Raw genomic sequence first — 16,886 nt, 5'->3', positions numbered from 1 at the left:
GATTTCCCTCCACTACTATCAATTATGTAAAAAACCCACTAAATTTTCTTTAAGTAGGGCTACTACCGATTATTTTCGTAATCGATAGTCAATTATTTTCTCGATTAGTCCATTAAATTAAAAATGTCAATCCTTTTTCCCAAACCCCCAAGATTATGTTTGGTCAACACTAAAGATATTTAGTTTGCCGTCACAGAGGAGCAAAGAAACTAGAAAATATTCACATTTAATAAGCTGAAATCAGAGAATTTCGACTTGAACCCTTTATCAAAATAGTTGACGATTAAGTAATCGATTAACTGTTGCAGCTCCAAGAGGATAAATTAGAAAGAAAAAAACAATCTTTGAAAGCCCTCAAAAGATTGTTGTTGCTACTGAACTGACCTGCAAATTAAATACATTTTAAATTGGATATTTCCGTTGTGTCGTAACCGTGTATGAACAGTGAAACACGTACTCCAGCATCACGATGCGTAACAGCTTTATTTCAAAGTTAGATCAAGTCAGACCATCAAACAGCCCTAAAATAAAAAAATCACTTCCCTCCCTCCAGAGCAGACTTTGAACACAAAACTGTAGCACATCATATGATCTATACAAAATTTTTAAAAAAAAGGAGCGAGGGAAAGAAACAAACAAAACAAAAAAAGACAGAAACACCCCAACGTCTAGTTCTGGGATGTGTTGTAGCATTAGACTAATGTTAGCAGTGGCCCTGAGAGGAGGCGGAAACAGAAGCTGGGTTGAAGTTTGACACTGCGACTCCCGGGTACAGGAGACGAAGCAAATTCAGATTTAGAAATGTGAATCAGAAAAACAGGAAAAATGTATGAACAAAAGGCCCAAGTGCAAACTGTAGCCGCTTTCACTTAGGCTACAGTGTTCGCAGATGTTCGAGAGAGATGGGATTATGTAAGAAATACCGGTCACTGCTCGAATCCAGGGAGAGAAATACATATTTATTTAATTTTTTTTTTTATTTAATTTTATTTATCTTTTTTAAAAGGAGCCACAATAGGTGCGTTTCCATTTTCTGCAAACGAATGACAACAGTCCGCTCTGCTGCCCCGAACGCATCAGTGTTGACATCTGGTTTGGGGCTTTTGACAGGAAACCGGGGGCAGGAGAGGCACTTCAAAGTGTGGATATTCCTCGGATTTCCTGACGGTTCTGTCGCAAAGCCCCCCCCCCCCCTTTAAAACTTTGAGTCCTCAAAGGCACCAAAGGGGAATCTGAAATTGCACAAAGAAGACAGGATCCTGGTGAGTGGCTGCAGGAAGAAGTCTTAACTTGAGTCTCCAGAATGTAATATTCTGGAAACTATGCGATAAAAGGACTGATTCAATATTGAGAGAAACTTACATGGGGGGGGGGAAGGTCCTGCTCTGGGGCTCTAACCCTCAATGGAGACCTCTGGAACCATGTGTCCATTCAACGCCGTCTCCACTGGCGTCTCCTGAACAGACGGAAAACAATCGGGGGAGCACATTTTAGGTTTCTTGTCAGTTGCAAATAACGGACAATGCAAGCCACCAAATATGCCATATAATATACCATTGAGTTGAGTTGCATGGACTCGACGGCGAGCTGCATCTGACACGGCAGGTCACGGATTTCTGGCTTTGGTTCCTCTGACAGCACGGTCAGACATTTCTGATCCACAGCAGCATCCTTTGGAAAGGAGAAGCGGCGGTTGAAGACGTGCACCGTACAAGGCTACAGGAACACGGCTGTCAATCAGCCCCCGTCCACCAGGAGAGTAACTTACAATGACCGTGTCCAACGCAGGGGCAGCGGCGGGCTCGGGCTCAGCGGGGGTCGTATCCACGGACTCTGTCGGGGCGCTGGGGGCGTCGCTCGTGACCACGATTTCCTAAACGCCGCAGAGAGGGGAACAGGTTAGGAAACGACCATTAGAAGTACAGTAAATTACTTGTGGTCCACTTTAAAAGTTACACTGAACCAGAACTGTTTTGTGACAATGACTTAACATCCACAACTACAGTAGCGAAGCTCAGTCGTACCTGTTCGGTCTCCGCGGTTACGACTGTAGCATCAACTGTCAGAACCTGGAGAATGAGAAAGAAAAGAAGTTGAGCGAGATCTTTGTTTTTCGGCGGAACAGATAAAAAGTGATCGATGGGTGGATGGGCAGATGAATAGCAGAACGAACAAAACTATATTTTTCTAATACCTCTTTGTCGGCGACAGACTCGGCAATGGCGTCCTCCACTGCTGACACGGACTCCGTGACGACGAAGTCGTCGACCACCACGTCGGCGACATCCTGGGGGACGGGCGCCTGAGGAGAAGGAGACGGGACAACGTTCCACGTGATAAGCGCCAACTCAAATGAAATATTCACTCAAGGATGAAATGAATTAAACATACATGTTTTACCTCCGTTACTTCAGCCACGGGAGTTTCTTCTACCGGCGCCTCGGGGATGGAGGCTGGCACCTGGAGAGACAACAGGTACCGTCACGACGTCGTTTTGCGCCACACACGCAGATAAGTTCAGAGTCACTACTCATTCGAGTCCCTTTTTTATTCAAATTGGTATCTTTAAAAGAATATTCACCTCTGGGATTTCCACAGATTGGACAGGAACAGTCTGATGAAAACAAAACAATAAAAGTTAGTTAGTGTTTGCTGGTAAAATTCAACTAGGAAAAAAAAATGATGCAAATGAAAAAAAAAACATGCCCAAAAACATTCAAGCCACATGCTGCACACCATCAACAAATTAGAAGTTAAAAAAAACACATTAACGTCAGACGGAAAAACACTGATGTGAGAAGAAGGGAGTAGGTTTTTTTTGTTGTTTTTTTTTTAAATAAACGCGGCACCTCTGCGATTGTAACCGGCTCAGCGGGGACCGCTGGTGCGTCTTCTTCCGCCAACACTTCTACTTCAGCTTCCTCCTCGGCTGCAGGACTGACGCCGGCTTCAGTCGCCTGTTCGGTCTCGGCGATCTTCTCCTCCGCCGTCGCGACCTCCTCGGCTGCAGCAGGTTCCGCCTCGGCAGACTGTTGGTCGACCGCGGCGACCTCTTCGACCGCGGCGACCGCTCCCACGGCAGCGACTGTGTCCTCCTCTGCCGAGGCCGCGGCCTCCACCCGAGTCTCTGGCTCGCAGACATCATGCGTCTGCACGTGCAAAAATCCAACACAGCACACGTCAAAGCTGGCATGCAACGTGCATCTCCCTGGACAAACTCGCGCCGGGTTAACGTCCATGGCCAGAACTTTCCAGGTTTATACAACTTTGACGTCAACTCATGCAGTCATATAAAAAAAAAAAGAAAAAAAAGAAAGAAAAGAAGAAGCTCATTCCTACCTGTTTGGCCTCGGTTGGTTCCGTCTCCGTGGGCACGATTGTAGCTTCAACCGACTCAACCTGCAAGAGAAAAATCAAATGAATTTGAGCCGGATGGATGGGAGATCAATATCAGAATTAAAAGCCAAACATGCGAGGGGTTATTATGACAACATTAGGAGTGCAAGGCCAAACTGTGATCTGATGAACTGTGTCATTTAAGAGAAGAAAGAAAAAACCTGCGGCAAAGTGCGGCCGTTTTTTCAGCAGGCGTGAAGCTCAAGTCACAGAAACCTCACACACTATTGCATTGAAAGGCGTCTCTCTCTCTCCCTCCCTCTCGTCCAGTCGGAGCCGCCGTGAACTCGTAAAAAAAAAAAACGCGAGTGGAAACTCTGAGCTACTCTTTGTTTTCTCTCTCTACTCCGTGCCGTCACGTCCACGACTGTTTCGGTGCAAATCCCTCACGTACACCGAAATTTGAATGACCACTAAATAAGGAGACCCTTGTTGATTCTTCTGCCCCGCCGCTTTATTTTGTCTGGGGAAAAGCCAAGGGAGCATTTTCTTTCAGTGGTGAGAATTGATTTTTTGTAATGAATCCAGCAAAACGCCAAGATACAACTGTGCAAGTTAAGGTTGTGTGAGGTAGAACGCAGGCTTGGTTTACCTCCGCCTCCGAAGGAGCTGCTGCCGGAGCCTCGGCGGCGAGCGTAGTAACCTGTGATGGAGAGATTATTCACGAGTCAGCAAATGGTGATAGAAAAGAGCAGCTGTCAAACACCCACGTTCCCTTTCGATTGACAAGGTGTTGTTCTACACGGAACGAGGCGTGTAATGCTGTCCCCGTCAAACGCTGGTCACAGATCAAAGCCGGTCCGACTTGAAAAGTGTCACGCTGAGTTACGGCTTCACCCCTCACTCATTCACACCTGCGTAATCTGCCTCTGGCCTGGATATACTGCCTGAACAAGTTGAGAGAGAGGGGTGTGTGTGTGTGTGTGTGTGTGTGTGTGTGTGTGTGTGTGTGTGTGTGTGTGTGTGTGTGTGTGTGTGTGTGTGTGTGTGTGTGTGTGTGTGTGTGTGTGTGTGTGTGTGTGTGTGTGTGTGTGTGTGTGTGTGTGTGTGTGTGTGTGTGTGTCAGTTCATTTTACCTCAGTCTCAGCGGGAGCAGCCACTGGAGCCTCAGCCGGGGGTGTAACCTATGATGGAGAGAGGGAGTGAGATTATTCACTTGTCAGCAAAACAATCATAAACACGTAGGTGGATTCAATCTGTTCAAACTCAAAAGGGCATTTGTCAAAAAAGGCACTGTGGGATACATCGTCAAGCATTTACAAGCCTCCTGTTTTCTGCCCCCCCCCACCCTAAAGGTAGAGGGCTGGGAGGGGCGCGCACAGCTGTTTTAAAAATGTGCCTAGAGCAAAACTATATTTTTTTTTACAAGCTGCAGAGAGAGTCTGAGCAGGATCAACGTTTCTCCAAATCAGGAAACCTTCCAGAAAGAGAAGGTTTTCAAATGAAACCCGTCGACCGGCGGTCTCCAAACAGAGGCACTTTATACATCCTACAGGAATGTTACGACCAATTGCACATTGGGAAGCCGCTACGCCCTCTCTTCTCGCCCCCTTATATAATCCACCTCTGGTTCATAAAAGCTAAATATTCAAATCATTAAATATCTGCCAACACACATTACAACACACAAATTCAAAAACACCCGCATGCTTTAATCGTCTGCTCAGCATCCATAACGAAGGCAGTGTTCTAATACGTCATCTTATTCTTATCATTCATCTAGATCATTAACACCAACAGAGATATGCATTGTAATAGAAATGATTCATATTTCTAATTTTGCCCGTGATTTTTGCTGGAGCCCCTTGGCAGTAGCCCACATGGCTACCGGCGACGCCCACTGTGCAGCCAAGCGTGTTGAGCCATAGTGGCAATCGCATAAATATTGTACATCTCCACGGTAAATTATTCAGCCTGTTTTGTACCAGCTCTTCTTCTATGTAGGACAAAGTCTGTGACACACCGGCTGCTCGTCCGCAACGGGCCAATCACCCGCTGGCCAAAATCATCTTTGTACAATAGTGAGAGCAGGTTGAAGAACCTCTCACAGGAGACCTGCTCAAATGCCCGTGATCGACCAATCTCTGCCTCTTTAGGAATCTAATTCTGCTGGATTGTGGCCCCTTCTGAACAAAAGCCAAGCAGGCAAACACGGATGTGCATATGGTTGAGAAGGGAGAATTTTATTATATATATTAGCCTCAGGACAGTAATGGGGAGCACGAGTAGTAGGAGGGAAAGAGGGGGAGGACTACAGGCTTTCCACACATGTGGCCACATACGGGATACACACCCCCCTCCCGTCTGTCCCAGAACACTCTGTACTAAACTGATGTGCGCACATATCCTGTCCCGCACGTCCCAACTAAAAAAGACACTTTTAAGCACAAACCGCAAAAGGAGAAACAACGTTGTGCACAAATTTGTTTGTGCAAAAACTTTCAGGAACTCGGACAACTAAAGGTGACGGTGGGGAAACAATTTTGCAGTTCTTCCGAGACATGCAACTAAAAAAAAAGGCATGAAATTATTTCGATAAAAGAGGAGGCTGTCAAATACAAAGAATAAAAAATTAAAACAGACAAAAAAAAAAAAAAGGAGATTTGAACAGTTCTGTGCTGAAATAAATGTTTGAAAAAAAAAAGACCAAATGTCTCTTCCAAATTATTCAGCTGTTTCGCTCTGACTCACATTTTCATTGCGAGCAAACCAAAATCACATCCGCCCTTCACTAGAAATCTGTCATGGACTTTAAAAAGCTTGGGACAGCTGTCGCAAGGTCCTACCAGTGACTGGACTACACACATATAGACTCTTAAACCCCCCCCCCCCCCCCCCAAATCCCAACAGAATCAATAAGTCCCATCTCCTTCCACCACTCCAAGCAACCCACACAATAAAGGAGGACGTGTGGATGAACATGCACGTGTGCTGATTGGACAAGATGATAAGGAGCCCACAGGATGGGAGAAGAGGGGGAGGCTGGAAGGGAAATGGGGGGAGGAGAGAAGACAAAAGGGAAAGGGGGATTGCTGAGGAGAGAGTAAGGAGAGACCAGAGAGGAGCAAGTGGTGGGAGGTTGCCTAAAGTTACGAGAGGTGAAAAAAAAAAAAAAAAAAAAAAAAAAAAAAAAAAAGAGGGTGGGCAAGTTGGTACAAAATGTTCAGCCCCAGCAGAAGCCGCGCCCAGCGTCAATTAAAGCCACAAAAAAAAAATTCTGCCGTTTCTAGGCTGAACGGTGGCTTCAGGCTCACCTGACCCTTCTTGGCGACGTCCTGAAGTGGAGGAGCCGCCTGGTTCTGGCTCCTGAGCCGGCTGAGTGCGAGCCCCATTAGTGCCGACTGGGATTATCCGTCAGTGTCGGGTGAAAACTCTCCTGCAGACACTGCGGCCGCAAAACTGTGCAAACTTACTTAACGTGTAAAGGATCGCAAAGTTTCGCAAAAGTCAAAATCTGAAGGAAAAAGTTCATAAACAGCTGAGAAAGTGGAAAAGAATTAATGACCGCGACTTGCATGTGTTCGTAGTTGTAGTCTGCACTGACTAAATGCTCTATTCAGTTTTGCAAAAAGAGCCAGGGTGTCTGCCGTGTCTGGATCTGGCACAAGTGCAAGCAACGACGGAGAAGACAGAGCAAGGCGAGAGGGGAGGTAGAGGGGGGAGAAGAGGAGGGAGGCAGGGACGAAGGGGGTGGGTACTGCCACAGCTTGATGGGCAGCCCAGCCCCTATAGAAACATCTTTACTGGTCCCGTATAGATCAGTGGTTAAACAACATCTGGGGGTTAAAGGGTCGCGAACCAAACCGGCAACGAAATGACGTGTATGTGAACCAAACAGGACGGTACGAGTGTAACACTTCGTTTAAGTCACTGGACATCATCATGCTCGTGTGTGTGTGTGTGTGTGTGTGTGTGTGTGTGTGTGTGTGTGTGTGTGTGTGTGTGTGTGTGTGTGTGTGTGTGTGTGTGTGTGTGTGTGTGTGTGTGTGTGTGTGTGTGTGTGTGTGTGTGTGTGTGTGTGTGTGTGTGTGTGTGTGTGTGTGTGTGTGTGTGTGTGTGTGTGTGTGTGTGTGTGTGTGTGTGTCATTCTGTTCCCAACATGCCGATGGTTTCGTGAAACAACAACTTGCAAATGAAAATGTCAGGCTGGGGGGGCCCCCTCCCTCCCCCCAAGATCAAAACTTGAGAAACAGAATTGTTTTTCCATCTCTGTCAATATAGAGTTTGAGCAAAACAAATAGCCAAAAGCCCATACTCAGCCAATACAGTACAGAAAACGTTTCTTTCCTTAGACTTCAGAATATAAACGTCCTTATTCATGCAGGCAGTTCATATAGGTGACTCCTGCAAAAAGCTCTGCCCAGTCTCCCACTGACAGAACACAATCTCTTTCCTACTTATCCACCTCTTTGCTAAATGGAACACGCTGTTCCCTCTGCGCCTAACAACCCCCCACCTCGATTCTCCCTCTAGCACCGAGCCACCACAGCACATGCTATTTGACCAAATGAAAAACCCAAACCAATCACTAAACCCCAACTCACACCAACAAAATGTATATATGGAAATATATATGTATAGAAACGGCTCAAAGAAAGGGTCTCTTTAAAGCAAACCCACGCGTAAACCTGGAACCTAACGCTGCTCATGTCTCCAACAAGCTCCGCAAATGGCCACGTCGTGCATTTTACAGGAAGGTACATGGTGAACCCCACACGTCGAGAAGAAACCAGCTTGGTGAGATGCTTTTTCTGCAGCCACTCCAGTCCACTGTTCAGTCAAACCATTGTCCCAACATCCACACGTGTGTAGAAAAGAGAAGACGTTCTTACCTCAGCTACTGGTTCTGTTTCAGGAATGACGGGCTCAGCCTCGGGTTCTACGGCAGCTTCAACTTCAGAAGGCGACAGGGTCTCGACGGCGACCGGCGCTTCAACTTCAGAAGGCGCCACCGGTGGCGTCTCGACGACGACCGGCACTTCAACTTCAGGAGCCGCCACCGGTGGCGTCTCGGCGACGACCGGCGCTTCAACTTCAGGAGCCGCCACCGGTGGCGTCTCGGCGACGACCGGCGCTTCTTCGGCGACGGGCGCTGGGACTTCAACCTCCACTTCTGCCGGAGTCTGTTCCACTGCCGCCACCACAGCCTCGGGCTCTGGTGCCTCTTCTTTGACTGGGACGGGCAGTGCGACGGGTTCCTCCACAACTGGCTTGGGTTCGACTTTGGGCGTCTCCACAACGGGCACGGCGATGGGCACGGCGATGGGAACAGCAATGGGAACGGCCTCTGGGATCTTCTTTGGAACCGGTGCTGGAGGTTTGGCCGCTTTCTTCGGGGTCGCTGCAGGGGGCGCACTCACGGCAATCGCCGGGCCCGCCTTGGCCGGCCGGTTGGCCGCATACTGCTCTTCGAGTGCTCTCCTCTGGGCCTGCTGCAGAGGGGGAAGACACAAACGTCTGGGTTAATGGTAGTCGTCCAGGCATTACGTACAAATTACAGAGTAGGATTAAATTAATATTTTCTGTCAAACAAATGAGCCTTTTAAAGTTTAAAAGCCGAAATATAGTGTGAAACTTGGATTTTTCCACGTGGTTCCTCTCAGTGCGCCATAAACAAACAGAACTGGTACTTTGTGTGCAGTGGCTTAAAAAGATTCGGGGTCTTGAATGCAACCGAGGCCCCCAAACGTGTTCAAATGCCGCTGTTGTTGTCAGTCACGTTCCTGTCTGCAGGAATACCAGGCATGCCATCCCAGCCAGGTCCAACATGTTTTTCGGCGCCGGACAAAGCACCCCTCGGGGCTTTAATGGAGGTTTTGGGAGCCCGGGCCAGGGGGAGGGGGGGGGGGGACAGAGCAACACGGGAGTGGGCCCAGCAAAGTCGTGTTACATAATGGGGGCTAATTAGTTGAATCAGAACCGTCCTGACAGGTCTGGTGAAGCGGGAAGGGAAACCGCGCGAGTCAGCAGCAGCGACAGACAGCGGGCCTAATCACATCACAGGCGGGTTATAATCAGGCTACAATCACTCGCCGAAAATGCTTTTGTTAGGCCCGACAGTGGGACCCCAGTGCTGTAAGCCAATGGAGCACGTGTGTGTGTGTGTGTGTGTGTGTGTGTGTGAGCGCATGTCCGTCCAGCTCGCCACAGTCAAAACAACTCCTCCCTTACCTTTAATCCAACCCTCCCATCTTGGGTCACGAATAGCTCCGTGTGTAGAAAGCCAAATATCTCAACCACAGACGGACATTTAAGTCTCCATTAATCAAGGTTGATAACCAAGTCCTCAGGCAGAACTCGTTCTAATCAAAGTGAGGGTGCTTGCATTCAAAGCAGCGCAGCGCGTGGGCTTTTCAGGGGCCCACTTTTATCTGCGAGTGTCACTGACTGGGAATGGGAGAGACTGTGCAAAAAACATTCCTCCAGACAACACACTACCAAATACAGTTGCGTGCTGTCCAGAGTCGCCACCAGCCAGAGGCTTGAGAGGAAAGGTGGGGGCTGGGGGGGGGGGGGAGGCCTCAAGACGCCACACTGAAAAGTCTTAGCAGAGCTGGAGGACTGGGTGATTAAGTAATTGACTCATTTTAAGTTGAAATTTGGAAGATAAACAATTCATCTTTATGATTGGAAATGACATAGGGGGGGGAAACGTAAATGGGGGATGGAGGAACCTTTGCCCTCTGAGAAAGTGGAGCTTCAGTGTTACTTTTTTCACTCGTTGAGAATCCCCTCCCCCTCCTCGCCACACCCACTCCCCTTCGGGCACTGAATGTTCAAAAGTAACAAAATTATATCTGTTACCTAAAAGCAGGGGAAGGGGGGGAGGGGGTCATATAATCGTATGACATATAATGTCACTGGCCCTACAGCATATTGAATGATGTGATAATAGCAGTGAAGCCCCACTAGTCGAGACATTGTGTTCCGCAAGGGAATGTGCAAAACAGATCAAAACCATGTTTTTTTTATTATTTAAATATCACTTTTCCACGACAAATGACAATAAACAAGATATTAACCTAAAAAAAACCCGCTCCAATATTTAACTTAAATCATCCAATTTGCAGAGAGCACACCGGAGAACGCATGTGGCGCACGTGCGCTAATCAGTGAGGAGAAGTGAGAAGAAAAAAAAAAAAAAAACTTTGGAGACAAAAGCACGAGCTCGACGAAACGTCTCAAAGATTCGTGCGACTGGAACAAGAATATGGATAAATCAATTCTGCGCGCATTTTGGTTCACTTTTACGCACGGAGCTTGGAGCGCCCGGCGCAGCCAGAGCGCGTCGAATGAACAGCAGCAACAACAGTGCGTGCAGCCAAGCGACAGAACACAATTATCACCTTTCCTTTGCTATGTGGATTTGGGGTTTCAGGAAAAATCGTGTGCAACATTGAGAAGCAGTACTTTTCTTCTTTTTTTTTTTTTACAATAAACATATACATTTCGGATTAAGTGCACAAAAGCATTTTTTTTTGTTCCCTCTTGGAGATAAAGACGCACTGAGTGGAACCAACACAAACGGGTCAAAAACAGGCCGTTTTCCCCCAAAAGTGGAGGGTGTAAACTCTCTTCTAAGAAGTCCGCCATCCACCACTTACCACCCTCTTCATGCGGCGCTTGTTCTTCTTCCTCTTGCTGGGCATTTTTGGTGCTTACTTGGCGGAGACAAACGAAAGAGAGCGCGGAGACACCGGGCGGCGGCGGCAGCAGCAGCAGGGGCCGACGGTGAACAAGTGGGATCTTTATAAAGCCACCGGTCCTTCCGCTGCCTCCTCGGGTAACCTATGAGAGGACCGGGATGAAAGATTTTTGAGGCGGGGGCGTGGACGCGAGAGACCCCGGGGGAGAGAAGTGGGGGGGAGACACACCCCCCCGCGAGCTGGACAAGACGCACGTGCACACGGCAGCTCAATGAGATGATTGCATTAGAGTTGGTGTGTATATATATATATATATATGTATATATATATATATATATATATATATATGAAACGGGCAGGGTGGTGGTGGGGCTGTGTTATGTAACAAGCCAAGCTCCTTCACAGCAAAGACAAAGAGAGGGAGAGGGAGAGGGAGAGAAGTCCATGTGCTCGCAGGGTGCCACACCCCCCTTTTCTCGAATCAGTTAGAAATACTTCAGCTCCAGCAAATGGCAGCAAACTGCACTCTGCCTCTTTCCTTGCCAGATGTCCGTTGAGTCTCCTGCGAGTTCCTCTGTCGCAGTCCGCGTCGCTCGTACGCCGCCTGCAATGACTTTGGAAGTCAGTTAGGATGAAGGAAATGATGAAAGAACCCCCTTTGGGGGCTTTGATCTTCAACTGTATGTGCGTTTGTGAAGATCATAGCAACGTGGCTGTGATACCAGACACAAGCCCACACACCAAACATTTTTGGAATGGTGGCACTTTGGCCACTGTTCCGCTCCTCGCTCCGCGTTTTTGCCAGATCTGGGCCACAAGCATACGGGAGCAAATGCCGCACGTCAGCAGAGAAACGAAAAAAACCAAATGAACCGAACCTGGCCCAAATCTTGCCAAGAAAAGGCCCATGTTGAATTTGGGATGTCTGGGCCACATTTGCTTTTTTGCACGTAGGGCCGCTTCAGGCCTGACGACGGCCGGCATTGCCTGAAGTGGCCCCACGTCCGCGTATTGTCATACAACATTGGCTGCATAATGTAACCCCACAGCTGCGGCTTGAGCAAAAACAACAACAACAACGAGAGGGAAAGCACTCATGTGCCGAGACTCTTGTATGTACAAAACAGTGTGTCTCTGTCAATTCATTTGAATCCATTAAAAACCGTGGAGCCAGAGAACCGTTTTCATTGTATGTGTTGACAATCAATAGAGGAAAGCTTTTACATGTGTCTACGTCCAACAACCCCCCGCCCCCCGCAATGCATCAGTTGTGAGAACCCATTGTGGCACCAAGCGGCCCAACCATACAACCATTCTCATGCATAACCTCAGCAAAGGCTGACGCCTTATACCTCGCCATGGGAAGGAAGGAGGGGGGGGGGGGATATCTAGAATCCGGCCTGTTAATCCAGATCCGCTCCACAATTTAACGGGTTCTTCTTTGGGCCGCGTCCCAACACTCCACCAAATATCATTGATATGTGTTCCATAGTTTTTTTGGCGTAATCAGCTGTTAAGTGAGAAACAAGCAGATGCTAATGTAAAAAACATAAGTATATAAATATAAGTTTTATTCGGTCATATATGGTCCTGAACTTCCATTGACACGTTTCTATACTGCGTTGTACAGCGGGAGAGACTGTGAGTTTCAATTTTCGGAAGCAATTTCAGCGTTTATCTGATCAGTGCCTCTGGATCGCATGCACGCATGTTTCTCTTCATCGTCACATCTTCTCTTCATCGCCGATCTTCCCATCATGGCCGCCGCGGCTCGAGAGGACAGCTGCTGCAGGAACTGAACAACTGACCTTTCTGTCACTGTGTGACCAGCTAATATTAAAATAACTTCAAAATTATTTGCAATAAGGACACTCCCTCTAGAGCTTAGATGTTAAAGTGCAACTTTGCAGTAAGCCCAACGGACAGAGTTGAAGAAAAGTTCGGAGTTGTTGAACGATCCGGTCCAGATGAAATGATGAATGACTAAAATGTACTGAATTCAATTCAAAAAAAAAAAAAGGAGGGAAGTTTTAAAAATGAAATCAAAGAGTTCACACTTTTATTTTCAGGTACGTTTAAGCATTGCACAGGTGTTGAGTGTTGAACAGGTATGAAAACAAGTGTGAAACTGTTCTCTCTCTCTCTCTCTTTCTCAGTTTTTTTAACCATACAGAATATAATGCAAAGGGACCATGCTTCCATTCAAATAACATTTTCTTTTTTCTCGAGAGAAAAACTAAGAGAAGACGTGTCACTCAGAGTGCATGCCTCCGCCCAAGGCTGAACAAACTCCCACACCCAAACCCGGCGCACTCCCATCTCCATCTGACCTACATCATTTTAAAATGTTATGCACGTGCGGAGAGACGACTCAGGTCAAAAGGTCAAGGGTTTTCGCTCTCCCAAACTCGAATTACCTGCTGCCGTGGCTGAGACCTACATCTTTGAATTGTTCTTGCGAATCCGTCCGTAACTTTTTGGGCAATCCTGCTAACAAACAACCAGACAAACAGAACCAATCCCCATGACCTCCTCGGCGGAGGCTAATAAAGTGTTTTGGACAAGTGAACATACTGGATCTGTTGCTGCCACTTGATGAAAAAAAACTCTCATTCATCCTTCTGGGACCATGAAGGTTATTATTCTACCATATTTCATGGAAATGTCATAAATCCTCAGGGACAGAAAGGGGGCACTCGTATGCAGATTCTTCCCAACACACTCACTCAACCACTGCTGGGGCGTGATCACATCAAAGAGTAATCGCCTGAGACACTAATCTCGTTAACCTCTTTTAAATTCAAACTGGCCGAGGCGTAACGAGTGACGCTTTTGATGCGACCGTGATGTCGCTCGCTTTGTCGTCTCCTTCCTGTCCAATGCCGATTGCGTATTCTGCAATCAGTAGTTGATCAGTTTACAGTATAGAGCAACGCCAACTTCGTTTGCTCAGTCGGACGGGATTAGTTTGGTTTGGACGGGGTCTGCAACTTTACCATTTAAGTCTTCAGTCAAAAATCTTTGGGGCAACGGACGAGCCTGAAGATCGTGCGTTGTGCTTGTAACTCCCGCCTTTCTCATGACGCCGAGCTCCGCGCTCAGACAAGCTGCCCTGCATTAATCAGCCGATATGCTTTTTTAAAACTCGTGATAGGCTCATTTAGGATTTTTGTAACTTACACGTGAATATAATTCACCAGACTGAGAGACGTCGCACTGTCGGAGGAGTTGAACGTATTGGTCAAATGGGTCACTGGCAGATCGCATCACATTGTCATGTAGATTAAGGCCGTCCATGATGACTTCTCGAGTTGTAGCCACCTTTGTTTGTCACAAAGATTATGACCTGATTATCCGCCGGGCACACAGCCCATTGTTTTGGACCTGCCTCGATGCAATTGATATCAAATCTTACTCAGACAGAATAGTACGGCCTTGCTGGGATCTTCGAGAATCAAACCAGCCACAGAGTTGGACCTGGAGGGATTTATTTTTTAGAACTTCCATACAATGCCGTATCCAGGCAGAATAACAGAAGCATCGCGGAGTTTATCTCGAAGACTAAACACAGCGAGTGCAGGGACACTTTGGCAATCAGCTGGTCAGAGACAATCACCATCTTTAAATAGGCACATGATCTCAACCTGTGCTGAACTGGGTTATCACACACACACACAATGGAATGTTGTTCGTCAACAAACACCCCTCCCCCGAGGTCAGCTCTATGGTTACCACCCCTGTTTCATCAATGTAAACAACACACACGCGACCACACACACACACACACACACACACACACACACACACACACACACACACACACACACACAGACACACACACACACACACACTCACTCACTCACACATACACACACACACACACACACACACATACAGACACACACACACACACACACACACACACACACACACACACACACACACTCACTCACTCACACATACAGACACACACACACACATACACACACACGTCATAAAGTTCTATTTTTGGTTTTAAAGTTTTCACACTTATTGTCCGCAGAGAGAAAGTTTTCACCAGTAAGTGACAACGCAGAAATGCCGTCAGATGTTCAGTAACAAGCGGCTTAAACAAAATGTATTTCAGCTCAAAATTACATTTCATCAAATCACACGTTTCATGTAACTAACTAGACGATTTGAAAGTACGGAACGCTTTGTGTTTTTTTTGTTTTAAACCCCCCCCCCCCCAAAGTGTAAGACAGTGGCCCTGAACCTCTCGCTCACAGGGACTATTGTCCCCGCTCCTCCATCTTGTGAAGCTGATACTCGTTGACCTTATGCCCCTCAGTCCCTACGGAGCCAACACCTCTAGGTCGTTTTTTGTTGTTGTTGTGACCTCTCACATTCTTGAGTCCCACCAACAGCAGCCCACCCGCACCAACGGACAGGCATGAGCGTGTATGTCGAGCATGTCGTGCGTGGTGTACACGCACACAGTATGAAAAGGTGTTGCACCCTGCGTGTGCTGCGCGATTTGCACACGAGGGAGAATATCGTGACATCTGGATCATGTTAAGAATGCCAGTTATCTCCCTGCTGTTACGTCTGTATATCAATGGAAAAGATTGGAAAATATTGTTGTTGTTTTTAAAAAAAAAAACTGATTTGATTTAGTTTATTTTAATTTAAAAAATGGACATGCAGGCCAGTGCTGTTCATGTATCACCACTGGCCCAAGACAAACAACAGTTTTGAGTGTAGGGAATCGAGTAAGACCAGGTGTCATTATATATATTATATATATATATATTCAATCAGGAATTCTGGAGTCATCGCTGTCTCCTTGAGCAGAAAGAAGAGGGTCAGAGGCTGGGCAGAGGGAGCTGAGGAGGAAGATCAGAGAGGGGGAGCATGTTTACGAGAGGAAGATGGAGGGAGAGGCCTTAAAACCCTCGCAGACCTGACCGTGTTCTTCAACAGGTTTGACCAGCCAAGCCCCCCCCCCCCTCCTCATCATCTGCAACCCACAGGTACACTGCCTCACACGTCTCACACCGCGTCCCTTTCTCCTGCCCCAAAAGGGTGGGACACAACGCTCATGGCCTTCGCCAGACTGAAGGCAGCAACAGACGGACACATGCACAGACAATGTGAGAGAGAGAGAGTGTCGATGAAGAGTCCCGGCGCCGGGGGCGTCGGGGGGGGCCAGACAGAGATAGCAGCCCGGGGAAAGACTCACTGGGGCGGGGCGGCGGCCCAGCAGTGACGGTGGGATTCCAGGGACTCTCCAGTGTGTATTCATATCACAGAGCGGCAGGGCGGGGGGGGTCCCGATGGAGAGAATGGAGGGAGGGAGGTCACTCGTCCCTGGTCATAAAGGCCACTGTGCTAAGACATCATTCACCACAAACAAACTCACTTTCTCTCTGCATACCTTCTGCCCTGTCTTTTCTTTGACTGTCATCTGTCCTCCTTCTCTGCCCGAGCAGCATTTTCGCCTGAGGAACCGCAATATTCCACAGAAGAGGCCTCAAACAGTTCGCCAGAGTTAATTTTCACAACACAGTTCACCAGCTTTAAAGTCCACGTGCCTGAGTCCAGCTCTTCGGACCGGCGCGGCTCTTTTTTTCTCCCCCCGCAGGTTCGCTCGCCTGTCTGCCAGCAGGAATTCTTATGAGGGCAATAAACAGATTTCACTGTAGTTTCAGTGGACAGACGGACCCTTTCTAAACTGCCCACATGTGCACAGACACAAAGGGCACACGGAGAAGCGAGAACATCATTATTCAAACCCAAAGAACAATGTCAACAAGATTCTTACCATAAGTACATTTCCCAAGTTCTTCTTTCTTTTTCAAAATG

General features: G+C 47.6%; 1 protein-coding gene across 4 annotated transcripts; it reads right to left on the bottom strand.

The window, feature by feature from the left end:
- Window positions 1-464: 464 nt before the first annotated feature.
- Window positions 465-11,644, bottom strand: LOC118314308 (calphotin). Of its 4 annotated transcripts, none has more exons than XM_035640680.2 (14): window positions 11,001-11,643; window positions 8,229-8,828; window positions 4,473-4,520; window positions 3,989-4,039; window positions 3,340-3,399; window positions 2,850-3,149; window positions 2,582-2,614; window positions 2,392-2,460; window positions 2,195-2,302; window positions 2,025-2,069; window positions 1,769-1,873; window positions 1,555-1,671; window positions 1,363-1,456; window positions 465-1,232 (listed from the first exon to the last, which is right to left on the bottom strand). In XM_035640680.2, exons 1-13 carry the CDS (start codon window positions 11,043-11,045, stop codon window positions 1,394-1,396), a joined length of 1,644 nt encoding a protein of 547 aa, XP_035496573.2. In that variant the 5' UTR covers window positions 11,046-11,643; the 3' UTR covers window positions 465-1,232; window positions 1,363-1,393. The 4 variants fall into 4 exon arrangements, with proteins under 4 accessions (XP_035496573.2, XP_035496574.2, XP_035496575.2 ...); XM_035640681.2 differs by having other exon boundaries at window positions 2,401-2,460; window positions 11,001-11,641; XM_035640682.2 differs by lacking the exon at window positions 2,850-3,149 and having other exon boundaries at window positions 11,001-11,644.
- Between the last annotated feature and the right edge of the window lie 5,242 nt (window positions 11,645-16,886).

Source organism: Scophthalmus maximus, chromosome 19 (assembly GCF_022379125.1).
Source record: "Scophthalmus maximus strain ysfricsl-2021 chromosome 19, ASM2237912v1, whole genome shotgun sequence".
In the NCBI taxonomy this organism is placed as follows: domain Eukaryota; kingdom Metazoa; phylum Chordata; class Actinopteri; order Pleuronectiformes; family Scophthalmidae; genus Scophthalmus; species Scophthalmus maximus.
This window is presented reverse-complemented; position numbering and strand designations above follow the sequence as displayed.

Coding starts and splice junctions, on each gene's coding strand:
- LOC118314308 (XM_035640680.2), bottom strand. CDS start 11,045: ATGCCCAGCAAGAGGAAGAAGAACAAGCGCCGCATGAAGAGGGTG. Junction 3,150..3,339: donor AACCAACCGAGGCCAAACAG/GTAGGAATGAGC, acceptor TTGCACGTGCAG/ACGCATGATGTCTGCGAGCC. Junction 2,461..2,581: donor AATCTGTGGAAATCCCAGAG/GTGAATATTCTT, acceptor TTGTCTCTCCAG/GTGCCAGCCTCCATCCCCGA.